Source organism: Pantherophis guttatus, chromosome 6 (genome assembly GCF_059756535.1).
Source record: "Pantherophis guttatus breed Tessera chromosome 6, ASM5975653v1, whole genome shotgun sequence".
Taxonomy (NCBI): Eukaryota; Metazoa; Chordata; class Lepidosauria; order Squamata; family Colubridae; genus Pantherophis; species Pantherophis guttatus.
In genome coordinates this window covers 68,509,437-68,537,430 of record NC_142068.1, presented here as the reverse complement: position 1 = coordinate 68,537,430, position 27,994 = coordinate 68,509,437, and the positions used below count along the sequence as shown (strand labels likewise).

The window sequence follows — 27,994 nt, the reverse complement described above, 5'->3', positions numbered from 1 at the left end:
AAGGATAATAATAATAAAATCTATTACTATTGGTTTTTCATTTGCACCTTTTTTTACATTCGTTAATCATTGCAATATTTATAGACATTCAGACCCCTTTAAAAGTGAAACTATAAAGTGTTCACCATCCTGTGTAGTGTGTTTGGAAGTTTGGCCTCCATTTTGTCATACAGTTTTTGGTTTGTTCTGTCTCTGTGTCATTCTAAGAGTTTGTATATGTACTCTTAATAGGTGGTCTTGGTGTTATATGAACATTTTAAATTCTGTGGGTTTTTTTCCTTAACATCCCTCCTTCCTTCTTGAGATCTGATTTTATTTTTATTATGCACTGTAAAATACACTGACTGGATTCTGGATATAGAATTTCTGCAATAAGAAATATGTACAATACGTTTTTAGATGTGTGGTTAAAAGATAGCCTCCTATGGCTCGTTGAAAACATATATAAATGATCTTATTTTGTATATTTTTCCAATAAGATATCTTCTAATGTATAACAGTTATATTATCAGAATTCCCAACAGGCGAGAATTCTGGAAATTAAAATCCAACGCACTTAAAGGACCTGGAGTAAGTAATGCTGCTGTTAGTGCTATTAGTGATTTCTTTTCATTCTTTTTTGCAGAAACTTTAGATGAACTAACCAAACTGGTGGTGAAGTTATTTTCTGAAGTGAAGAATAAAAATGTTCCAATACCGGAATTCCCTGAGCATCCCTTCCAGGAAGAACATCTCCGGGTGGGGTTGAAACTTTCAAGATTACACTTTTATTAAACAGTAGATGGAACAAGATAGTACTGGATATTCTCTGAAAATCTTATGATTTTCAGAGATGGTTGTGTGCAAGTTTAACCATCTACTTCTGGAAATTATAGGAACTGTTCCTAAAGTTATCTTTAATCTTTATCTTACAATGATTAAAAAAATTAAATAAGGCTTTCCTGTTTTCTTTTTGAAATTTTACAGCAACTTTACAAGGTGGTACCTATTAAAGATTTTAGAAATCTTTATGTTACATTTCCAATACCAGATCTTCAAAAGTACTACAAATCAAATCCTGGCCACTATCTTGGTCACCTTATTGGGCATGAAGGTCCAGGAAGTCTTTTATCAGAACTGAAAGCTAAAGGTAAGGTCATTCAAAATTAGCTGATGTGCTACTTGCATTAAACTTGTTATTGTGAAAATGCTTCTGCATTCTGCCTTCATGATCTAAACACATTTTATCACTCTTGCCCTTGGGTAGGGTCTATGGTTTGAGAAGTATTAACAGAGGTCTAGAAGTATTAAAAGAAGAGACTAGGATCCACCAAAAAAAGCTTTCAAAAGCTTACCTGTATCTTTCTAATTGACATTCCTTGTCCACAAATAGGCAAATTTCTATGCTTAATATGTTTGACTGGCTGTCAGAATATTAAATTTGCGTCCGCTCTCAAAAATGAATTAATCAAGCCTGATGCAATCAATCTTCTTCTGAGAGCACTTCCTTGGGAAATGTTATTTATGATTATTGAATAATCACATTCCTCAGCAAATATTCTTACGCTTATCTTGATTCGCTCCAGACTTCCATTAATTGTGGCCCAGTTATTAGAGGCATCCTGTATATCAACAGATTCGTGCAGAATCATTTAGATGGTTCTCACTCCCTCTGTAGGACTTTGCTTGCCTATAGTAAGTTGATCAGTAGGTGCTTTGCCTTACCAGAAAACAAACTGAAGAAGCAAAAGGTTCTTCCTCCACATGGGTTTGATATTTCTAAAAGAAAAATGCAGAAGTACTTTAGTCATCCATCATCAACACTTTGATTTTCCTACTATTATTGTATCTGCCTTCCTAGTCTGGTTTTGATTTTACTTTTCCTAATACTAAGAACCCTGGCTTTTTCAAAATCTGCCTATAGCTAAAATGTGGTGTTGTGGCTCTCCCTTTTAGAGCAAAATAAGATATTCATTTATATTTTAATATCAAGATAGAGAATTTGCTGAGTTCCATTCTTGGAGCTTCACAGGACCAAAAGGAAATAGATGTAATGATAAATATATCTAATATTGAATGCAGCGAGATAACGTCGTCCTAGCCTTCTGCCCTTTTTCTGCATTGTAGTTCAACAATCTTGATTAGGGGACAGTCAGCTTTTCTTCTAGGAAAGTATTAATGCTCCTTCCCCATCTTCTTGAATATAAAGAACTGGCAATAACATCTTTGCGATGGCCTGCAGCTTGAAGAACACTGATCAAATATCATATGACTAGTTGCAGTTTTGGCTCCCTCATCAGTGGCATCACACTTAACACCATGTTGAGTTTTATAATACAGGACTCTTTCAGAAACTTTCTAATGTCATTGAATTCTGGAAATGAGGCCAATTTAAATCTGGCTGATTTAGTTATGGAAATGTATTGGATGAAAGTAACAGAATTAAAATAATCAAGGAAAAGAGGACTAAAAATGGATTTTAGCTTATGAAAGTACTGACAAAAACATATATACCACCTATTGATGATAACACTTTTTAAATTGATAATATCTGATAATATCTTTGACTTCTATTGTTATAAGGAGAACAGTGAAAGAAAAAAAATTTAAGGAGCTTCTAAATCATCCATATCCAGGAACTCTGTAGGTTTCTACAATTTAAAAATAGAAAAATCAATTCTCCATAGATAAGATCTGCCAAGACTGAAGAAACTACGTGCAAAGTTATATGATTTAGAAGGGACCAGGATCAGACAAGTTGATCAGACAAAAATATACAAATGCCATGATATCCTTGGTTCCTAAGGGTAAAGTAAAATCATCATATTTCTGAGGAACATGCATATCAGTTGTCTTCAACTTCAAACTGTAATAAAGGCACCTTAAATTTTTGAGTTCATCCTTTAGTGCCACGTCATATAAACCATATTTGACATTATAGCATGGTATCATAATAAGTATTTATTTTTTCAGCTTTGCTTTTTCCATAGCTGGCTGTTTCGTACATTTTACAGATGTACATACAAATGTTGCTGTCTCTTAGCAACTTAGAATTTTCTTCTGTAAAAGCATTTTTTTTTTTTTTGCTGTGCACAAAATAGTAGACACCATTCCATGTTTTCTTATCCAATGATGAAATATTTCCTGAATGGATTTGATAACATAACCTGCTACTATGTAATGTATTTCCTTCAAAGCACAGAATTCTTCAAACCATTCACAACATATATCTTCAGTTATTTATTTTTAAACAACGTTCCTAGAAAATATTATTTCTTCCTGTGCACACACATATCTCAGTTAATCCCTGATTGCAGGGCTATGTTATCCTAGGTAACCGAGAGGAAAGCCAACATTTCTTCTTAAAGTGTACTCAGAAGGATAGACTTTTGGTTTAAAATTTCCAATTAAATTTTTGTGCAGGTGTAGGACAAATATGGGAATCCACAGATGGTTGTTTAAAAAACATTTGGTAAAACAAGCTGTTCTCACTCACTGTTAAGAATGGATTCTTGGAGCCTTACGTTGTTTGAAGTCTTTCTTTACTGTGTTATAAGACACAATTATATATATTATTTTATCTGTCAAATGAAAAATTATAAACAACAAATCAATTGTAAAATTTTATGCATCTATGCAGTGGTTATTGTTGCAGATCACATAATCTAATACATGTATAGCATAGTTAAATGTGTCTATATCTAAAGAAAACTTTTGTGTATTTTTTAAAATGGCAGAAGGTGGGGGAAAAGGATAATAAAGTATTTTGTAATATTTTGATTTAAAGTAATTCACAAAGTATTGTGAAAGCAATTGGTTATTTTTTGGGAAATGCAATGGTTCAAAAAAAGAAATGAACATCTGAAAAGGAGCAAGCTTGTCCCAGTTCAGGCAAATGCTGATTCTCTAAAATCCCATGAACACGATAGAAGTCTTAAACTAATTGCAATAGCATTTAGACTTACGGTATATATTGCTCCATAGTGCTTTACAGCACTCTTAGAGCGGTTTACAAATGTCAGCATATTGTCTCCAACAATTGATTCCATCCAATCTCGGAAGGATGAGTGGTTGATGCTTCTGCTTCAAATTAAGTTTGTCAAAATTTCATGTAGCAAAATTTCTATGCCTTGATTCCCTCTTAATTTTTTTTTTTTTGATATATTAGTAGAAGACTAAACATACAATATGCTGTAGAGCTTCTTGAATTACACTACAACCAAGCTGATTTCTTTCTTTCAAGTTTTTGTTTGTGAAATAGTTTAAAACATTTTAAAGTATATTAAATCAGATTTCTATTTGTTTAAATGTGGTGGACATTTTAACTCTATATATGCCAAAGGAATACTGCACATAATATTTTTTAAAAACTAAGTGTCTTAATGTTCATGTTTGGATTTGCCTTAACTTCAGAACATATGTTTCATATTCAAAATTTGTCAGGGTGGCAATTAATCCCATTCCGCTTTGGGGTAATTGCACCTTAATTAGAGACGGATCGTGGCTTTTCCTTGGAGAATACTTTTAAAGAAAATAAAACCCGAGATATATTCTAATAAAACACATTTTATTATAAAGAAGTAAAAAACAGTCTTACTAGCTAATTAATTACATCTTGGCAGCGTTCCTGCCTTACCTCTTGGCAGGCGAACAAAGAAAGTTAGAAGAAAGTGAAAGAATGTGGACATGCGCAGTAGCTTCAGAGATAAGAGTCAGTCTACCGTAAGTCTCAGAATGGGAGCCCAGCTGACAAATACAAAAAACGCAGTGACAAAATTGGCTCATCTGTCATTATAGAAGTGTTATTGCTAACAAAATTTCTGGAAATTCATTATCTCTAACGGTCACATTTTATGAGTTCCATTTATGATATTCTGTCATAATGTGTGAAGGCTGTTAACCAAAAATACATAAATTATCAGTGTTTGCTTAAAAATAATATAACTTTTTTAAAAATGCAAACAATATTGTATGTATTATATGCTTTTATCATAGGCTGGGTAAGCACACTGGTTGGTGGACAGAAAGAAGGTGCTCGAGGCTTTATGTTTTTTATCATTAATGTTGATCTTACTGAAGAAGGACTGTGTAAGTAGATCCCTTCAATCATTTTGCTATGCTAGGGCTTAAATATCATTTAAATGTCACTTCTTTTGTAAGACCTTTTGTGTATCCCACTGTGAAAAATATTCTGTAGTGTAGTAAAATGTAAACATTTAAAAGGCTTTACTCACATTCAGTTTCATAGAGACAGGTAGTCCTTGACTTACAACCATTCATTTAGTGACTGTTCAAAGTTAATGACAGCAGTGAAAAAAGTGACATGACTGGTTTTCACATTCACATCTGCTGTATCATCCTCATGGTCACATAATCAAAATTTGAGTGCTTGGCAACTGGCAATGTATTTATGACAGTTGCATTGTCCCAGGTTCATGTGATCATCCAACAAGCAAAATCAACAGGGAAAACAAGATTCATTTAATGACCGCTTGATTCACTTAATAATTGCAGTGATTCAATTGTTAACAAATGTAGCATATAGGTCATAAAATGGGGCAAAATTCACTTAACAACTGCCTTCCTTAACAGTGGAAATTTGGGGCTCAATTGTGGTCATAAGTTGTGGACTACCTGTACTATAGCAAGAAGGATTTTCTTATTTCTCAGAATGCTGCTAACAGTTCTGTGTGCTTTTTCCTGATCTTACAAATGTGATAATTCCTCATGTTCTAAATCAGCAGTATCCAAACCTGGCAACCTTAAGACCTCTGAACTTCAACTCCCAGAATGACCCAGCCAGCCATTCAATTTTGTGAGTTGAAATCCAGAAGATTGGACACCCCTGTTCTAAATACTGCTGGCAGTTATAAAGTAAAACAGCTCCTGATAATCAAATTGGTTTGAAAACTATCTGAAGCTATGCATGCATGCATACACCTTCTTTCCCTAGCCTTCCTGAGCTTGTGCTACACTACAGCACCCCCCAATTCGCACATAAACTGCATCAGGCCACCCAAGGCCTCCCCAATCCCACTGCTGCACACCTGTCTTCCTTACTTGGACTCTCTCCACTTCCAGATTTGCGCATCTGAGGTTATGACAACTGCCAGGATTTCCAACACTGAGTAATACAATAATGTGACATTACATTTTCGAACTGCATTATTTTATGATGGAAATTCTGGTCCTAGTTGTGGTTGTAAATTGTGGATTGCCTGTACAGTAACAACATCATATGGGAGTTGTAATTCTAGAACTTTGGTACCACTTTTGCTTTAACCTGACAAAACTAAAAATCCTGTATTCTTTTCTTGTACAGTACATGTGGAAGATATTATTTTGCATATGTTTCAATATATTCAAAAGTTACGCACAGAAGGACCTCAAGAATGGGTTTTTCAAGAATGTAAGGTAAGATATCTTTACGAAATTATTTTCTATTGGCTTAAGGAGAATAATAAAAGTCTGTCATTTGAACAGGTACCTTAAACATTTTGGTTTGGCATTTCATGATAGTGAATCTTAGAAAACCTATCATGAATAGAATATTAATCAAGTAACATCAAAATCTACAAGGGCTATTAAAAGTTTTTTTTTATTCCCAAGGAGGTGAGTTGATATGTCATGTCCAGTATTAAAGCTTTTTGAAGCTAAAACATTAGCCCAAATATTCTACACAGCTCAGAGGGCTTATATATGAAGAAAAAGACACTTAGAGACAATACACACTAAGTTTTTAAAGGTTTTTATGGCACCATGTGATATCCCCAAGATAGTATCAGGCTTGAGTCTGCAGTGTCCAAAATTGTACTGGAGCATGGAGATTGGTGGCATACTGGTTAAAGATCCGATTTCCCCCCCTACAGTGTTGCTACAGCCAATCCTTATTAAAAATTAAATTTCACTGTGAAAAAAAGTAATAGAGCAAAAATTTAAGAACATCTGGAGTGCCTCTAGATTCCTTACAAATTCAGACAATGCTCAGCTAAAAAAAACTGGTAATACAAAAGTTGGATGACATGGAGTGTCATTCCAAACTTAATTACCTCTCTTGAGCCCTGAAAGCAGCCCAGAAATGGGAATCTGCAAGTATCTTCTTCTAGCTTGAGGAAGGACCTTTTCAGGGCCAACAACAGCCTCCTCCTATTCACAACATTATTTATCAGCAATGCCAACTTTCCTGTGTCAGCACTTTTGACTGGCGATTCCAGGGAAATTGATCAATCTAACATGTCGTTTACTATTGTAACTCTTACAGTATAAGGATCTTCAACAGGGCATTAGATTTTCCCCTTTTATTAAGTTTCCCTAGTAGAACAGATGTATTATATACCCTGTTTTTACTTTTAGCCTCAAATCTTGAAGCCACTATCTGATAACCACATTTATTGTGGCAGCAGTTAAGACAAGGCAACTTGTCAACATGTTGCCCAAGAATACTATCTTTGTCAATAAGGATTGTCAGAGATCTGGCCAGAGATCACAGCCAGGGCAAAAAAAAATTAACTGAATAACTATTACTATTATCTCATATTAAAAAATGCTCATATATCCAGAGAAAGAATTTATTTGTGAAAATCTGAGCTCAGTAAGTATAACCTAAGCAAATATATAGTAAACCCTACTGAATTCAATGGTGGTTACCCATACATTAGTTTGGATATTCCTATAAACATAGTCTGAACGAGTGACTCTGTCATATATAGACATAACTATTTTGAAACATTTTCCCAAGTAATATTTTATGTAACTATTTTAGGTAGCTGTTCTGTATTAATAAACTAATACAGCCTTCTCCAACCTAAATGCCTTCCAGATGTTTGGATTTAAAATCCAAGAATTTTTAGCAATGGCCATAGTTCTCAGAAGTGCCCAGAATTGAGGAAGACAAAAATAATAATGAAATAATATTTTTCAAGAAAATGGTATTTATATAAATATATATATAGTTTATCAAACTGTTAATGATCCTATTTTAATTCTGAAAAATAGTACTTTTTTAGGTGATTCAGAGAATTGGTTCCATGTGTTTATTTCAGCTTTAAAATAACTTGCACTTCAAACCTCGTATTTATTTATCATTATTATTGATGAGATGTTTTCTTTGTATCCATATAATGCAAGAATCATATTTTTATGCACTCTGGAACATTCATAATAACGTAAGCAGTCTTCCAGCTCCATTCATGTGATTAATTCTGAATATTAGAAATCAAACTACCGTAAATCTATGTTTAAGAAGAATTTTCTGTTGTTTAAAATATTAATCTGTATCTGCAAGAGTATTTTATTTTCTTTCTTTTGCTAGGATCTAAATGCTGTAGCATTCAGATTTAAAGATAAAGAAAGACCCCGAGGTTATACATCAAAACTTGCAGGGATGCTTCATGTAAGTTGCAACTTGTAGTATAGAACTATTTATGTTAGTATATAGTTTAGAATATTGTATCTAATATTGTATTGCTTCCTAATATTTCTGGGACTTTTGAGAAAAAGTTATTAGTAACAATGGGACTTGTAAGCAAAGCTTTGCTTTTGTACCTCAAGTAGACAAAGGTTGCTAAGATTGGCAGCAGGCGAGACAATAGCAGGCTGTGTGTTACTCTGAATGCTTATCCATCTCTGCAGGATTCAGGGCTCCAGTAATAAAAGTTGGGGTCAATGGACTGTGTTGTATCTGGGTTCTCTGAGTATATGTTTTGAAGTAGAGGTGAGAGAGAGGAAGAGCCAGTGGCAATGTGTGGTTCTTCACATGGCTTCAACCCTCTCTTTGTTCAGCTAAGTACAGGACTAAATCAGGGTTGCTATTATAAAAAGTGGTAGTTGTTGATGGTACAGTGACCAATGTCCTCACATGGAGGATCATGAAATAAGATTAAGAGAACTGGCTTGTTATTGCTGAACAATTTTACAACATTCCTTTTCCAATCAGAGGTGATTTGATTTTATACGTTTACCAGCTTAATAAATAGCATAGTTTTACTGTGAACTGAAATATTTGTTGCTTAAACAGTTTGATGTTAAAAGGTTACATTTTTTCATTATTCTTTGCATTATGTATTGGGTTTTATATTATTTTAGTACTCTCAATGTGAGTCTAATGCCTGAAGGTCTAGAGCATGGGTGTCAAATTCACAGCATCATGTTGCTGTCACGTGACTTTTGCGATGTTTTCCCCATTCACGGAGCTGGGGTGGGTGTGCGATTGCAATTGCAGAGATATCCTCTAGGGGTCAGCATTTACTTCTTTTTATTCAATGTCAAGCTTATATTAGAATGGATGTTTTTCCTTCTGATCTGTTAATAGCTCTGTTAATAGATCTTCTAAGTGGCACCAATTCCTTGTTTAACTGTTATTGAGCACTTTTAAAATCATTTTCAGTCTAAACTAAAAGTGTAACATTTTATTTTAGTACTATCCTATTGAAGAAGTTCTTGCTGCTGAATATTTACTTGAAGAATTTAGGCCAGATTTAATAGAAATGGTATTGAACAAACTGAAACCTGAAAATGTCCGGTAAGATGTATTGCCATATTCTGATGTATTACTGTGATTCATAAATGGTACATTGTGTTGCTTATTGAAAGATACGGATTATACTTCTTCCCTAAATAACAAGGATTAGCAAATACTTTCTAAACTAATACGTGAAGTTTGCCTCATTTTAAAATATCTTTAGATGTCTTTGTGAAGACATTGCATGGAATAATAAATTAGGAGCAAAATTTAGTAGTAATTTTTATATTGTAATGAGAATTACATGCTTTTCAAATGTGATTTTTTTTAAAGGGAGGGATTGTCATTCAGTTTTAATAGTAGGGCTGTATGATGCTTTGAGTCTGATTTCAGACAGATGCTTCTAAAACACAAGTGATCACAAATGCAGTGCCTGTCAACTGGCAAGAGCTCCAGGAAGCAGATATAACTGCTTTAATGAAATGCCTACAGGTGCTGCATGCATTTCCACTCCTGCAGGCTTTGAAGCACCTTTTGAGAGCATTGCATTGCCTTTCTAAATAAATTCATCACTATTTATGCACTTATGGAGAGGGAATTCAACCTAGTAGTTATGACACTGGACTAGGAGTGAGGACGATCTGAAAACGAGTCCTGGCTGAGACATGGAAGCCAATTGGCTCACTTTCTCTCAGCCATAGAGAAAAGGCAAAAGCAAACCATATCCAAAAACATTGCGAAGAAAACTGCACACACTTGTCTAGATAGTCAGCAGGAGTCAAAACTGACTCAAAGGCATCCCTCCCGCCTTCCGCATAATACTAATTTGCATTCAGTCATAATGCTTTCACTGTTAGGTATGATTAGGAGGTGTGTCTGAATAAACCCTGAGAAGACTCAAAATAAGCAGCACCTGCCTTCCTCTTTTATGAATCTGCTTTTCTTGTTTTTATTATGATTAGTGTTTGTCTTCCAAGTCAGAACCAGGGAATATAATTGGAAGTCGATTTCCAATTTGGTTGGGAATTTAATTTCTTGCTCCCTTCTTCTATTTTTTTTCACAAGAGCAAACCTTGAGGTAGATTGGGTTGGAAGAGAGCTCCAAAGTCTCCCCAGGAGCTCCTTCTTTTAAGCATTACACCAGATTTCGTTTGAGGATCATCTGAACTGAGTCATCACATCTCTTTGACAAAGGAGAACTATGAGTTCCTTTTTCACACAGTTGCTCTAGAGCTGAAGTACATCACTTCTTCCAGCTTGAGTCTCCTCCAAGTTCTGTGTAGCATGTCAAGGGACACATTCCAAAATGTTTCTGGTTTGTGTGTGTGTGTTTGTAAGAAGCGTTAAAAGGTGAAATTGGTACCTTAACAACTCTTAAAACACTAATTTTGCTGTTTAAAATATCCCAGTACAAAAAACCCCTACTTGTTTGTCCCTGGTAAGAAGTATTTGTTCCTTCCTACAGCCCGCTTCTTGAAAGAAACAGGTATTGGAAAGAAAAAAAAAAGTGTGAAGATAGAGTGCCTATTGATCTTTACTTCTACCGGTATTTGTGCAGTCTGCTCATTTTGCTGCCTCCAACAAATGATTTATGAAGGAACAGAAAACAAGAAAAAAATGGTCTGTTCCTTTGTGGCGTTGAGGTTCTTTCCAGTTTGTAATACAAGAAGAAAAATACCCCTATCAACCAGGGGTGAAATTTACTTACCTTCGCTACCGGTTCACAAATGTGAGCGTTCGTGCCTCCTCCACGCATGTGCAGAGCCTGCAGCACATGTGCAGAGGGTCAAAAATGCCGCCGGCAATACCGGTTCGCTTGAGCCAGATAGAACCGGCTCAATTTCACCACTGCTATCAACTGATTTGATGTTTGCTTAGCTTCAGTTACATTAGCATTACTAATAGAACATGTTGTTCTAAATTTGTCCTACAGTTTCGATAATTAACTGAATGAAGGTCAACCCCCCCCCCCAAAAAAAAAAACAAAAAACCAGCAATTGCTTACTGGCAACAATTTTTTTTCATTGGCAATGAATAAATTTATATAGGGAATGATGATAGTTGTGTTATCTTAACATTCACAGTCTTTGTAGAACAGCCATCTATATTATAAAGATAGACTTCCAGCTGTTGTGTAAATAATTTATTCTCTCTTTTATTGCTAAAATCTTGATTGGGGGGGGGAGTGCACTAGAAACATTTAGATAAGCAGCATTCTATCAATGTCAGTAATGGAGCTGTTACCATGGAAACTAATTTCAAAGGGAAGTAAAGCTTCTCATGTTACTCTATTGTGCTTTGTATTCATACATAAAGTACAAAAAAGCTATGTGAACTGTTTCATTTATGGCACAGAAGATGCATGTTGATATTTTATTTGGCAAGAAAGAACAAGTCTAAATCAAACAATTGTTCCACTATTTGTGTAGTTCTGGCCATTATTATAAGATTTAATTTGTATTTAATGTTTAAATTGATAATATTTTGTCCATCAAAGTGCCTTATAGTTTTCCAATTAAGAACTATTTGTCTCTGAAATGCAGAACAATGTTGATAGTAAATAATTTCTCTTGCGTGTAATATGCTGCAAAGATAGTGATAATTGATAATTGCCTCTTTATTTTAACTGGAAAGAAAAATAGAATCTCCTCATTTTACTTGGTGAGATACTTACTTATTAAAGCGGTTTGGAATATGGCAGAGAGAGATTCTACCATGGAAGGCCTGAAGCTTCCCCCCCACCCCCCCAAGTATTTTATTTAAAACGGCTGGAAATTGAATTGAAACTTGAACGTTGCATAAGCTTATATCAGCTGAGGATAAAATTCAGAAATCACCCTTTAATTTAAGCCAATGCTCAGATATTTTTAGGGGTGGGAAGGGTTCTTTTATAGAATATTCTCAGATGCCATCTAGTTCAATCCCCTCTTTTGTGCAGTTTTTTTTGTCTTGATCTTCTCTCCTTTATACAAATTCTAATATTGTTCCTCTTAGCAGATTTTCACCTAAGAAAATAGAATTTCAGGCTATAGTTATAGCTTAGGGATTTTATTCCATTTTTATAATTCAATTCAGGTATAAAATTATGAATTGTTATTCCCTTGAATTGACAAAAAATCGTAAGTCTCTACTAAATGCTCTAGAACAGTGGTTTTTAAAATGGTGGTTATTATCTCTAAGAAGTAATTTGGGCATATCCTGGATATTGGAGCAAGTTGTAATTACTTATTTGTGAATCAAAGATACAATATACTGTTGTATAAAATAACTGAGTGGGTTTTTTGTGAGAGCAGTGATATCTGAAACTGGAAAAGGAGTAGTCAAACAATGTATGAGCCACTGTTCTATTATAATTTAATTTGCTCACTCAAATATCAGAGTATTAATATAACACTAAGAATTAACATAATTCTTTTAAAATGAATGTGAACAGACAATACATTTCAACAGGAATATTAAACTGTCCTAATGCAAATTTCATTGTGACAAAGCAGTAAATTTTGATCAGGTTAGTTACATAGATTATATAGTTACATATATTTTTATTTATAGGGTTGCAATTGTCTCTAAGACATTTGAAGGAAAAACTGATAAAAAAGAACGGTGGTATGGAACCCAGTACAAGCAAGAAAAGATTTCTGATGAAGTCATTAAGGTATGCTAAGAGCAGTGATAGTGTCTTGTTAGTGGTAACAGACCCAAATATGCGTTTAAAAAATATTTACACTACTGCAAAGGAAACTATTTTGAATATAAATATTAGCTGTCGCTTGTATAAGTGCAATGAATAATTTGAAGTTTTTCTCTACCAACTTTATCTAGTTTTATGGCATTATGTTGATCTTGTTCTGTATATTTACTAGAGTTTCTTTCTTTAAAAATTAGATATTTGAATATAAAAATGTAAAATATTTATTTTCCTAAACTGGTCTATCAAAAACGTTATTTGCTTATTTTGATCTTATGTAGTCCAATGCAAAGAACTGAAAGTACAAATTTCACTACAATTGTATCCATTATTTAAAAGGTGATTTTAAATCCATGTTGTTGTTTGAGCTTGCATTACCCATCTAGCGTGTGTGTGTGTGCGTGTGCGCAACCGTGCCAGTCATTTTCTCTTAGCCCAACCCATCTCATAGGGTTGTTCTTGTACGGAAAATAGGAGGATGAAGCTGTGTTGGATATGTTCGCCATTTGAATTATTTATAAAATAAAGGTGGGATACAAATAAAATATAAACTTATATACCTTTAATGTCTTTAACCACCCAAAAGAATTTGTGTAATTGAAGCTGACAAAAGACAACTATTTTCATGGTAATATTTGTATGGAACAGTCTAGTAATCCAATGTAATGGTTATAGTATGGAAACAATCCTCAGCTTATGCATGTCATATTCCGTATTATGATTACAAAAAAATCAAAACAATGGACTGTGGACAGTAACAATCATATATCAAATATTGCACTATGTTACTTACCAGTTTTAATTTTGGTTACAATTTTGAGGAACACAAATATCTAAAGGTGATAATAAGCATGGTTTCATTGCAGTTTCTTTTCTTTTTTTTAAATACTTCCCTTATTTACATTTCTTTTACATAGAAATGGCAAAATGCTGACCTTAATGGGAAATTCAAGCTTCCAATGAAAAATGAATTTATTCCTACTAACTTTGAAATTGTATCTTTGGAGAAGGAAGCACCACAGTACCCAACTCTAATTAAGGTATATTTGTGTTCTATAATTAATAATAGTGAATGCGATTTTACACTAGTGCTCTGTAGGCTAGTTGTAGGCTAGTAGTGAATCATCAGCTCCCATTCATATTCATTAAATTGTTTAATTTGAATTTCTAATGTAATTTTAAAATTTAGTTCCAGGTCAAATTGCACAATCCCATTATACAATGCAGATAGCCAGTTTGGTCTAGTGATAATGGTACTGAAATAGGAACAGGAAATCCTGAATTCTAGTCGTAAACTGGTAGCTAACTTTTTCTGCAGTTCAGTGAACCGGCTGATCCCATCATTAGCTGGCCCCGCCCTTCGCCTCTTTCCTCCCAGCCACTGGTTGGCTTTTTGCCTAAGTTTGTCTGGCTGTCGGGAGGAAAAGGGACAGGGGCACGTGCCCTTTGGCCAAGCGCGGCAGGCCCAGAATGGGTCTCTCTCCCCTGCCATCGGCCTTATCTTTATTGGCAGCCACAGTGAGCAGAGCAGTGGGAGCCCCACAGGCTGGAAAATTCTTTTAATAGAAAATGTGCTGTTTTCTTAAATGCAGGATACTGCTATGTGCAAACTATGGTTCAAGCAGGATGACAAATTTTTCCTTCCTAAAGCTTGTCTCAACTTCGAATTTTTCAGGTAGGCAAACATGTTTATGTTTATATTTCTTCACATTAAATATGGTAAGATATACATATAGCAGAATTTATGTAATTTGGAACCCCCATGGAATTGCTTTCTTTGTATAACCAACATTGCTTATCCCTACCTTCTGCCTCAAATCAGAATTTGATATCTGCAGTCTTGGCCTAATTTTGTGTAGCTTTTCCCAGAGGATGAAAACATGATCCAAGAGCTTTTACTTGAAAGCAGAGGTCTGAATTCAGACCTCTCTATTCTTCTCTCCCTTCAAAACAGGTCACAGTAAGTAATACCCAGCTAGAGCTTTTCTGCAGATGAAAAATTCATCCTGGAAATGTGTATATGAACTTGCTTGCAAATAGATATATCTTTTGTTAGATTTCTTAACAACAGGATAGATGTGCAGCCACTGTAATTGCTGCCTTAATTTGGTTTATTGTTTAGAATTTTTTCATCCTCAGAGATTATTGAAAGATTTTTTCAAGGGATCTTAATTACTTAACAATGACATCTTGATTGACCTTATTATGCAAATGTAAAAGCATTAATTTACAAATTAATAATGTGTAATAATTTATTGTTATGTTAGCTGTTCTTTGTCCAGAAGAGTAATGCTTCCATCTTTCACAAACGTACATAGATACATACATACATACGCATGCATTCATTAAAGAGTAATAATATGAAACTACTGGATTTAATAATTAATATAATAATTCCATTTGGTTTATTACTGGTGTGTAAAGGGGAGGCATAGAGAAGAAATTCTAACTTTATTGCCTATACCAATATGTAAATTGAAAGACAATTATACTTAAATATTTGTACTTGATCTTTTCTGCTAAACTGTTTACATTAGGGAAAAGTTTATATAAAATGCATTCCTGGTGGAAAAACATATTGCGATAGAAAAATTTGCATACAACAAATGCATAGATTAAAAAAAAACAACTTGACAAAATCAGTAAAATAACATTGGAAAAATGAACAAAGTTCTGCTTCAGATTTGGACATCATTAATATAGACAATCATTTTTCAGAGAGAAGAAAATATATTTTTGTGCTGTCTTTGGGAATAAGAGGTTTTGGAATACTTCAAAAATTGCAGGTTGCTTGCAAGAAAATTGCTCATTGGATGGTAGAAAATGCTACAATATTTTGAAAGTCTCTGAATCAGGGTGGATAAAAATAGATGATTTTTTTAAAAAATAAAAAAATGGATTTTTTAAATTTAAATTGGATTTTATTTTTATCAAATTTATTTTAATAAAATGCTTTTGGAGTAAAAATCTAAATATAGATTTTTCTATTTAAATAGTTTTCTATTTAAGATACATTAATAATTTAGTTTATTCAGCATGAAATGGAGCTTAGTTATGTAGCATGAGGCTGTACATTCTGCAATATTAGGACTGTCAGTGAGTCAACAGCAGGTCAGAGGAGGAGCCGCTGTGGGACAGAGATGACAGTTGCTCTTTAAAAGTTATGATTTAAATTGAGTTAATTTAAATCAAGCCTTTTTACTACTGATTTAAATCATGATTTAAATCGACTTGATTTAAATCAAATTCACCCTGCTTTGAATGTCCAGTTCCTCCTGTGTATCTGCATTATCTACTTTTTTGAAATTACCTCCTTCCAGTGAACTTTTTTAAGAACAAATAACTCTGTTCTATCTCCCTGCTGGGTATACTTGAATTGTTTTATAGTTCCCAACACATAGATGTAGCAAACCAATCTTCTAATACATTGCCTCATTTATATAGTGATTGAATACTAAATTCAGAATTTATTAATATAAGCTTACTTTGTCTCCCAGGAAAAATTAGAAAAATTATTAACTTTCAAAAAAGTTGATATTGCCCATTTTTAAGATCTTTGCTTTTGAAGAAATTTAGAAAAGAAATCTAGATGATTTAACATCCTGAAATGGTAATTTCTGTATTACAATATATTGTCTTTCGAATAAGACATAAAACAGAAATAGAAACTATTCCTTAAACTGAGAGTAAGTTTTTGCTGAGTAGTCTTTTTATTGTTCCCAATATTTGTGGTTTTACAAAAGAAGAAAAATGTTAAGATTATAAGAACCTCAGTAGTTTAAATGAGAATTGACTAAATAAGAAAGATAGAATTGGACTGATGAACAGCTCGTGTAAAAGTGAATGCATGTATTTGTGTATTTATATAGTATAATCAATTTGTCCACAATATCTTTTTTCAAAGAGAAAATAGTATTTCTACAGGTAGCCCTTGACTTACAATTGGTCATTTAATGACCATACAGAGTTACAACTGCCTTCAAAAGGGTGCTTCTGGGCATTGTGAAATGTTGTGGTCCCCCCCCGCCCCCCATAGTCAAATTATGTCATTTTGGCCACTTGGCAACCCATTCACATTTATAATTGCTTGCAGTGTCCCATTGTCACGCAACTCAGCTTGCAACTTTTCTGCCAGTTTCCCGTGTTTTTTTTTTTTTTGCCAGTTGGCATAGGTTGTCACTTATGACTGCACGATTTGCTTGACAACTATGTGATTCAGATTTATGAGTGCTGTAAAAATGGTCATAAAATTGTGTCCGATCACATGGATGCCTTGACTTACAATCATCACAACTTACCACCAAAATCCTGGTTCCAATTGTGGTTGTAAGTCATGGATCTCTGTGTGAAATGTAGTGCGGGAATGGGCAAGATGAAAAATATATTAGAAGATGAGATAGTTGCAGCTTTAACTGGAACTTGAACAAAGAATATCATGGTTTAATACAGGTAATCCTTACTTACAACTGTTAGTTTAATCACAGTTCAAAGTTACGACGGCCTCGAAAAAAGTGATTTACAACCTATCTTCACACTTACAATTATTGCACTACCCATAATCATGGGATTGCAATCTAGGCACTTGGGAACCGGCTCACATTAACTTACCAATTGCAGCATCCTGCAGACAGATAGTTACAATTTGCAGTCTTCCCGGCTGGTTTCTGATGGAAAATGTCAAAGCTGGCTTGCTTAATGACCACTTTGTTTGTTTATATCCTGCCTTTAAACAATTCAAGGCGACAAACATATCCAATACACCTTCTTCTTCCTAGTTTCCCCACAACAACAACCCTGTGAGGGGGGTTAGACTGAGAGAGAGTGTCTGGCCAAAATTCATCCAGCTGGCAAGAAATAGGGTAAAAATGATTTTAAATTGGGTTTAGTCACTTGATGACTTGCTTTATGACTGCACCGATTTACTATAAAAATTCTGGTCGCAATTGGGGCAGTAAGTTGAGTACTGCCTATACATTACTACTAAGTGGTAACCATTAAGTAGTCATCATATGGTTGCAAAACCCACAAAACTACTGTCCATTCAATCTACTGAGTTTTTTCCAGCTTCTATTGATATGACAGGTTTAAAGGTAGGTGTGCCTCCTTTCCATGGGTTACCTGTCTGTAATAGGTTCTGTGATTGTAACCTGTCTCTCTCTTGACTTTCCACATTGAGCATCAATGTCTTGTTGACTTCCATATATTGAACCATTGAACAAGATCTCATCTGCTGTTAGGAAAAGGAACATGTTTTTTTTATTTCATCAATCAGATTAATACAAAACTTCAAAGAGCTATTTTGGGATTTCAGATTGCCCACATCAACTAATGTGTAACCTGCCTAGGTCCACTTAGTTAGGCACAGTAAAGCTCTACATTTACTAAACATACATTTTGTCTATTTAAAGCTGCTAATTAAGTATAATAAGGAGGTGCAGTGGCCTAGTAGTTAAGACCTGGGCTTGTTGATTGGAAGATTGGCAATTCAAGGCGCAAATACCATGTGATGGAATGAGCTCCTGTTCTTGCCCCAGTGTCTGCCAACCTAGCAGATTGAAAGCATGCCAATGCAGGTAGATAAATAGGTACCACCTCTGTGGGAACATAACAACATTCCATGCGTCTTGGCATATAGTCATGCTGGCCATGTGATCACGGAAGTGTATTTGGACAACTCTGACTCCCTTGGCTAAGAAACTGGAGATGAGCACCATCACCTAGAGTCAAACACGACAGGGGAAACCTTTACCTAATTAGATATATTACAGATTTAGTAAATGTGAATAGCCTGTGATCACAATCAATTATTCAAAAGCAAGGAATTCTTCTTCTGGATTAGAATGCATGTATAGTCCAACTTCCAAATGTGTATAGATTAAAAAGAAATCCTTCCAAAACAATGATCAGATAAGAGCTCTGACTGCTCTTATCAGTCAGAGTCTGGGCCAAGAAAGTAATTTTATAAATTGTCTCATACAAGCCCCTCCCTGTTTCACACTGGCATAAAGTGATGAAGGGGAGAAGCACATTCAGACTTGCAAGTTTCTTCCTCTATCCCTGTTACAATAAAAGTAGTACTGACCTATGTGGCATTGGTTTCTTATTCTGGGCTGACAGTTAAGAATGAGTGTTTAATTGAGTGCATGTTCTGTCATTTACTTGGTGCATGACAACGTAAATTTGAGAAACACAGCTGTAACACTATTCAAGCTTTTCTGAAAGGAAGTCCCATTATGTACAAGATGATTAATTTTTATTAAACGTAGAATAGTTTTGTCCATTAGACATTTGTGAGTGAGGCAACATTCCTATGACTTTCAAGGCATTTCCATTTTTTCTTAAAAATGAAAAAAACATACTAGATAAACGATTTGAAATGTTTAAAAATGTTAAAATGTTACAATGTTTTAAATTTGAAGCATATTACCAGCCCTCGGTTATTTTTAATAAGTATTAAATTGTGCATCTTGTTTCTTTTATTTGTTTGTTTATTTGTGATAGAGAAATTATTCCGTAAACTTTTTATAACAATTTCAATATGACAACTTTGTATTCTCTTAACTGCTACCTATGCAAATAAGAAGTAGAAATTAGACTTCTCTGTACAATAAACTGTCTCAATCCACATCAAGTTCTTGGTATTTAGAAGTATTGTTGCTTGAAACATGACTTGAGTCTTTGAGTTGTCTTTATCATAATACTATCTGTGCAGACTATTTTATCTCTCTGGTTATTGCAAAAATATATTGGAAACTTTTTAAGTACTACAGATGAACAAAAGACATATCTTGTATGCTTAAAATAGAAGATGGTTGTATTTTAGTAATAATCCACAACAAGTATTTTTCTTACACTTCGAATCCAATTACTGAGGTTTTACTGAGGTGATATATAAGTTAAATGTAAATTTATATTTCTTTTTGGAAAAAACCATTGAAGTGTAGAACAACCAATTAAAAAAGAGCAATTAAATAATGAGCTGCTAAAGCAGCTTTCAAAAGCCAGATTTAGAAAAGCAGATTAATACATTTTATAAAATCTGCAAAATATTGATAATTGTAACATTAAAATATACATACTTTTACAAAAGCGTCCTAGAGTTGCCCCAAACACCGATATGGGCGGTATATAAAATTAATAAATACATAAATCATAACTTTAAAATGCTTTCCACAGTTTTGTATTATTTGTGCATTTAAAGCTATTTCATGCATGCCCAGCAAATTAGTCTTTGCAAGGACAAATATAAAATGAGACTTTTAATCTGTTTATCACAAGCATGAATTTAGAAGAACTCAGCACATTTGCAGGCCATCCTGGCAGATTAGTCCATTGGATCATGAAGAATTGCAGCATGCAATTGCACAACACCAATAATTTCTTAGATGGGAGAGTTCTTAAGCCATTCAGGAGTTGGACCTTTGAAGTCAGATCAATAGTTTGATTTGAGATCAGATGAATAATTAGCACATAGTGCATCTCTTTCAACATCACAACATGGATGTTTCAAAGGAAATTTATTTGCTTCTGGAACAGATTCAGTTTTCTATTCTAAGTACTTGACCAGCATCACCTCCATCTTGTTTATTTATGACCTTGGATTGTTTCATCCACATTCAGCCAGTTGTCAAGTTCAGGAATATTGTTTGTTTCCTTAGTATTGAATGACAAAAGTCTGTCTATTAGTGATACTGTTTTCCAAAATCTAAAATGACCTATTTTAACTGTTTCATATAGCTAATAAATAGTGTAGAAAATAAAATATAGTTTCAAATTAGTATTTAACAAACATCTTTTGGACATGACCAAACTCAGTACATTACAAAAAATAGCAAAAACAAAAAACCATGATCAATGGTTGTAAAAACATACTATTAACTGAATAGAATAGTATAGAATTAACTGAAGTCTAATTTGAAACATGTTCAGAATAGATGAAAGTCCAGTTTCACCCTTACACATCTAGAGTAGCAATGCTACCAATCCTCCATTTTTGTATTTTTCTATTCATGTATTGTCTTAATGGTACTCATAACAGGAAGTGCCAACTTTTTTTTTTAACATTGTACCTTGAGACCCAGTATTGAGGTTCTGTAGAATTATTTATATCAAATATTTTACTTCTAACATTTTCTTCCAGCCCATTTGCTTACGTGGATCCCTTACATTGTAACATGGCCTATTTGTACCTTGAACTACTCAAAGACTCCCTCAACGAGTATGCATATGCAGCAGAACTAGCTGACTTGAACTATGAGCTCCAAAATACCATCTATGGGATGTATGTAAGTACCAACATCAAGAAGACTCTTTTAAGAGTCTTAAATTTACTTCCAGGAATCAAGAAACAATTTGATTTGCTGGAAGCATTTTTAAAATGATTTTCCCAATTGCGGATCTAATTTTAAAATTCCTTTTTCAACCTTGATTTCTAATTTCTTATAATTTGGATTTTACATGAAGTATTCTTAGTCTTCAAGATTCCCATTCATATTCAGATTTTTCATTTCATTTTATATCATTCATTAAATTAATGAAATTAAATGAAATTTAGCCCAAATTGGAGTTCAGATTCTACTTCTTTCTTCCAGAAGTTAAATCATTAATGTTAACGAGGAAACAACTTCCTTATTTTACCTTAGTATTTCATTCCCAGAAATATTGGTTATGAGGCTGCATATACATACTCTTCAGTCATGTTTCTTCATCCATTATCATGTCACAAAGTATCAAAGCATCCTTTTTTTCTTTTTGTTAGTCGCTATCTTTATGTTGACCCTCTCCATTGCAACATGACATACCTATTAATGAGGTTGTTGAAGGATGATTTAAAAGAGTATACATATGCAGCACGCCTCTCAGGTTTGAGCTATTTCATTGCATCAGCAATGAATGCAATACTTGTAAGTAAGATGGAGGAACAGAAAGAAGTGAGATGGCTTGAGAGTTATGCACTTGGAAAATGCTTGCTTTTTTCAATATTTTTTGCATACCAGTTACCAGTTGAGTATTCTCTTGCATCTCTCTTGTCTGGAAGTGTCTGGAAAAAGACACTTGATTTAGCTATGATTGGAGTGCTTTTTTGTGGCCATATAGAGCTTTGTAATACATTTCTAATTTGCATCTTTATGTATTTCATATCCTAGAAAGTATTACTTTGACTTTTTTAGATTATCAGTCTTTTAGATACTTTAGATACTTTAGATACTAAAAATGAACAGGGGTGGTAGTCTAACACAGGTGTCCTCAAACTATGGCCCGCAGGGCAGATACAGCCCACCAAAGCCATTAAACCAGCCCACGCAGGACCACAAGGCTGCCCTACCCACATCGGCCCACCCGCCCGCCGGCCCCCACCCTTTGCCCAAGCGGAGAACTTACTTTCGCAAACCCCTCAGGCTGGAACTGGAAGGTAAGGCCAAGCTTTTTGGCCTGCAGAGTGCTTCTGGAGGTGGAGGAGGTCAAAAACGGGGTGCGCGGAGATTTCTCAGGGCATCTGCACGCCCCATTTGTGACCTTCCCCGCCTCCAGAAGATAGAGAGAGAGAGAGACAGAGAAAGAGAGACAGAAAGAGAGAGAGAGAGAGAGACGTTGATTGTAAGCTCCTTGAGGCTGAGAAGAATTGCTGCAAAACTGAGTTTCCTGGAGTGGACCACTAGACTCCTAAACAACTGAAAAAAACGATCTAGTAAAAAGAAAAGTCAACCAAAAGAGCAACATGCAAACAAAAGCAAATAAAACACCCCCAGGAGCAAAACAAATTAAAATTTAATTTGTGTGCATTGTTTAATGGACTGCTAAATTGGCCATGCCCACCTAGTCACAGTCACATGATTACCTAGCCTTGCCCACCCAGTTGGTCCGCCCCCCCCAACAGTCTCAGGGAATTGGCCCCCTGTTTAAAAAGTTTGAGGACCCCTGGTCTAACATGTTCATTGAGGCATGAGCTTTTGCAGAGTAGAGTCTACTTTGTTAAACATTTCACTGAACTAAATACCACTAACTGCATTATTGGCTGTAGAAAAATTGCTTGTAAGGGTCAACTTGAGTATTATAAATTGAGCTTATTTATTTTTACAAATAACAATTTCTTATATATCATCAATTCCTGAGATTTTTGGTTAAATATAAAATATCTGTTTTTAATATTTTAATTGTCACTTTAAAGAGTTTAATGTTATTATCTGAAGAAAAGATGTTTCGAAAGAAGTGTGTATTGTATAAATATTGTATAATATGGAATGTTAAAAATTGAGTAAAAAATTGGGTTCTCAATGCTCTTTGAGCTTAGTTATTTTCTTGCAGACGTTTTATTACTGGGCTAGAAAGCAGTGCAAAGAAGAATGGAGTATGCTGGCTGTTTGTAGCTTGCTCAGGCACTTTTGCTAGTGTGTGTGATTTTTTCTTTGATGGTTTCTTGAATGGGATATTATTTCCTCCTTTACTATTTATGTGGTGCTATTTTCTGCTTTATCTGCGTGTTGGTTGTTAGACGGCATGTGTTTTAGGCTGTTTGTGTCTGTTGAAGGCTGAGATGGCTGAATACTTAGCTTCCAAGATTACCTTAATTAAAGAACAATCAAAGTGGAAGCATCCACTGTAGGGCAAGCTACAATGTATATAAACAGCCAGCAAACCTATCCCCGGCTAGTGGTGTTCCCTAGCCTGGCAATGAAATATCTGCAAGAAAAAAAACCACCTTAGCCCCAAAAAACTAACAATTTGACCTTGAGCTATAATAGTCTCTTCTTTTGTAACTAAAAAACAGTTTAAACAACATTTTAGTTTCAATTTAAACTTGAAAGGTTGTACCCAGTAAGGCAACTACTTTGCTTCTTCAGTGTTACTGTATCTTATATTTTTGGATCACAAACTGGGATCAATAAAGATAAAATTGATTCTTAATTCATCTACCATGACATTTTCATTTTTCTTGTATCATAATTATTCATTTTAAAATGTTATATTCAGAGACTGGAGCTGTGTTCTATTAAAAGTTATACTTCAGTTTTTATGCTTAATTATTTCTGTATTACAATATAATAACATAATATAGCATACTAGAAGAAGGAAACATCCATTCTTCACTTATGTATGCAAACACTGCATTATTCAGAGTGATGAGTAATGATAATATATATTATTAACATAACTTTAAATGACAGTGTTAAAACATTTATATGGTTTGCAATTAACTACTTTATGAAGTACTGTAGTTTAGTAATCCGTCATATTCATGAATTAAGCATTCTGATACTCTGCTTTACCTTAATAAGAACCTTGTGAACTGTTCTGTGTTAGAAACATTGAGTGGAAAGTTTTTCTTCCATGTTTTTCTGTAATAATAAGAGAGTACTTTTAGTCTTTACATGAAGAGAAAAAAGCTAAGTTTGTTTACTCTTCTCTCAGACCATATCAATATACTGTGTTTCCCTGAAAATAAGACTCTGTCTTATATTTTTCTGAATCCTGAAATAAGCACTTGGCCTTATTGCTATGCGCTCAAAAGCCCGATTGGGCTTATTATTACGGGATGTCTTATTTTGAGGGAAACAAGGTAGTTTTTTAAAAATACTGTTTTTTCCCCACAAACCAATTGCATACCACCACATTAAACTTTGCTTTGCAACATGGTACAATATATTTTCCATTGTAATATAAATCTCACTATGTTTAACTCAACTTGTTCAGAGTTCAGAGAAAGAAACAGATCATTATAATATCATAAATGTAATGCTGTGCAATTAAAGATTAAACTGGATTTCTATTGATTGGAGGGAGAGAATTCCCCAATGTTGGTTGGTGCCTATTGCTCTCATTGGAGATCTTTTCTTTTAATGGATGGAAGGGCTGCTTAAAGTATACAACTACTTATGTATTCTCTTTGTGTAGCTTTCTGTAAAAGGTTATAATGATAAGCAACATATTCTGCTGAAGAAGATCATTGAGAAAATGGCTACCTTCGAGGTTGATGAAAAGCGATTTGAAATTATCAAGGAGGCGGTAAGCTGTCTGAAAAGTTTGATCCTATTAGAATGAGAAACGCCCTATATAAAAAAAAAGAAAAGCATTAAACATGAATTGTTCTATTTCTTTGCCATAAAAATGAACATTTGTAGAAAAGGGTAAGACAATGGGTGGGCACAATGCATAATTCTAAATTAAAGTTAGAATCCTGAACATTTAATAGGGAGTGATCTTCACTAATCAGTGACTTGTTTATGAGTAGACAATGTAAGCTGTGATCCTTAACCCTTCAGTTTGCAAAAGGCTAGGAATCCATAGTATAAATAAATGCTCACCATCCCGTTTATTAGGGATGGATTTTTCACTCATTGCAGTGATATCCTGATTCTCCAGCCACACCTTTTTGACCATTAAAAATGTTCTGCGTTGGTTTGGTTTTTACTCTGATTCAGAGAGTGGGTGGAAAGACTGGGAAACAATGTACCGGTATTCATTTCCCATTCCCCAAGCTCTACCTGCTTAGTCATGCAAGTATTTGCTTACAATTATTGAGCCCCAGTATTAAATGCTAGCCTTTGTCCAATTTTAAGGCTGTTTTATTAACTAATCTCACTTTCTGATTTTATGTCTTGAAGAAGAAGGAACCATAGTTCCTTCTATATTTTATTTAAATGCTTATTTTGAGTATAAAAGTGATTAAATCAGTGAGGTTATTGAAAAACTACATAATTTTGCCTTGGCTTTTGTTTTTAATAGTATATGCGATCACTTAACAACTTTCGAGCTGAACAGCCACATGAGCATGCAATGTATTACCTTCGGCTCTTAATGACAGAAGTTGCATGGACCAAAAATGAATTAAAAGAAGCTTTAGATGGTAAGGTTTTGCCAAAACTAAATTGCATGTTTTCGGTTATTTGGTAAGTTAATTTGGTTTACTTTAAAGAAAATATGCCCTAAGGTCCTGTGGAGTATTTGGACATTGTGATTGTTGTGAGGAAGTTGAAACAAATATGGAGAATTTTCTGTTTTCTCACTGAGGATTTTAAGTTCCAAATTTAAATTTTAGATGACTCTTAATTATTAAAGTCATTATTCCTGGAGGTTAACGTAGCAATTAAGTATCTAGAATAAATAGATGGGGAAGTTTAGCAAAATTATCGAAATAGAGTTCTAATTACAAGTCAAATATTGTATGTGCAGCTTCAGGAAGAAGGTTCTGGCAGACTTCACGTCTGATACATGTAGTTGCGAGGAAACAAGTTCTCTTTCTCCCTCCCCCTCCCCCCCTCTCTCTCCCTCCTTCCTTCCCCCCACCTCTCTCTCTGTCTTATATTTACCACTTAACATGAAGCATCCTTTTGTAAAGAACAGTGTTTACATAAAGTGCACAGTGTAAATTATGTATATAGTGGCAAGGTACAAAGTACTAAACAATGGCAAATTTTGTGATGATTTCATGGCTGTGACAATAAGTCTATAGAAAACAATTTATGTATTTCAACAATACAAATTCAAATTCAAAATTTAAAATTAATTTTGGATATTGGTGCCCATTTGCTTTTTTAGCTATTATTTAAATACAGTTTTCCTTTACAATTGGGATTGATGTATAGTTGTCCCCTTACTATGTATAGGAAAAGAGTATAGAATCTACATGATAAACATGATTTACAAAATGCAACAATTTTCTCTTGCTATCGCATCCCATATTCATCTTAGTATTAGAGTTCTATGAGAAAGAAAGACAGGATTTCCTTAGTAAAAGAGTTGATAGCTTTCCTTTCTTTTCTTTTCTCTACCTAGCTTGTGTTTAGTTTAGTTTTTCTACCTTTCCCACTATGCATGTCTATTATAAATAGGAAGTTGGTGAATCTGGACTATGCATACCATCTTTTGTCTGTTTATTGATGGCTGATTACTTTGGGTAACTTAATCTGTAGTTAGAGGTCTAACATAAAACAGGTTCTCTCAAAATGTGTGAAAAGATTGGTATTAAAATGCATATCCCACTAAATGCATTGCAGTATATAGTAAATAGCATCCAGATAGAAATGTATATGATTGGTTACACAGTCAGCCTCACTGGATTTGGCATTTTTGTCCACCTACTGAATCCTTCTTAGGGACCTGGGATAGGAAGATGTCATTTAATCATATTAAAGATATGGCCTCAGGATGTAAGCTGTTCTAAGTAAAGCTGCCTTTTGCAATTGTATGATGGTGATTTTGTCAATGCTGATTGTGTTCAAGTGGTGCTCTAGGCATATATTAGTATCACTCAAGGCATTATGCTCTGGCCTACTATTTTTCCCACAACAACTCAGTCTAATGAGTTGGGCTGAATGAAAATGACTGAACTAAAGTCACCAGATGACCTTCATACTTCAGGAAGCACTAGAACCCATGGTCTGTAGATTTCCAGTCTAATGCCTTAATCTCTACACCAAATGTTTGTCTGCGTCTGTCTGAAAGATAGATAGATTCAAAGGTGTGTAGGTGTATACCTGTGTAGGCATGAATGTGCCAGAATTAAAGGTAATAGCTGTAACATAGCATTGTTCATTTTCGTGCCTTCTAGACACATTATACTACCATTCTGATAATTCTCAATTTTGGCATTTGATACCCAAAATAAATGAGATACTCTCAGATGTAGAAAGATACTTGTAGCATACAGATGTGAGTTAAAAAATATATCAAAATAACCACCATTTTTAATCACTATTATGAAGATGTCAGGGCAGTTATGTACCTTTCAAGAGTGCTACATTCTTTAGTCAGTAACAGCTTAGACTTTGTCTTCGAGCATCATGTGAATGACTAATTTTGAAGATGGATGTGTGTTTAGTTTGATTGCACAGAAAGCTGCCTTTTTTGCCATTTCCATATTGAAATCT

General features: G+C 34.3%; 1 protein-coding gene across 9 annotated transcripts in view; it reads left to right on the top strand.

Moving 5' to 3' along the window:
* IDE (insulin degrading enzyme) overlaps window positions 1-27,994 on the top strand; it is a 66,286-nt gene that overhangs the window by 24,635 nt on the left and 13,657 nt on the right. For all 9 annotated transcript variants that reach the window (XM_034430440.3, XM_034430443.3, XM_034430438.3 and 6 more), the window contains 12 exons: window positions 626-738; window positions 967-1,129; window positions 4,975-5,067; window positions 6,302-6,393; window positions 8,291-8,371; window positions 9,396-9,499; window positions 12,992-13,094; window positions 14,045-14,167; window positions 14,720-14,802; window positions 21,268-21,412; window positions 25,020-25,130; window positions 25,851-25,971. In XM_034430440.3, the coding sequence (XP_034286331.1) occupies window positions 626-738; window positions 967-1,129; window positions 4,975-5,067; window positions 6,302-6,393; window positions 8,291-8,371; window positions 9,396-9,499; window positions 12,992-13,094; window positions 14,045-14,167; window positions 14,720-14,802; window positions 21,268-21,412; window positions 25,020-25,130; window positions 25,851-25,971 (1,332 nt within the window). The remainder of the gene's footprint in view (window positions 1-625; window positions 739-966; window positions 1,130-4,974; window positions 5,068-6,301; window positions 6,394-8,290; window positions 8,372-9,395; window positions 9,500-12,991; window positions 13,095-14,044; window positions 14,168-14,719; window positions 14,803-21,267; window positions 21,413-25,019; window positions 25,131-25,850; window positions 25,972-27,994) is intronic.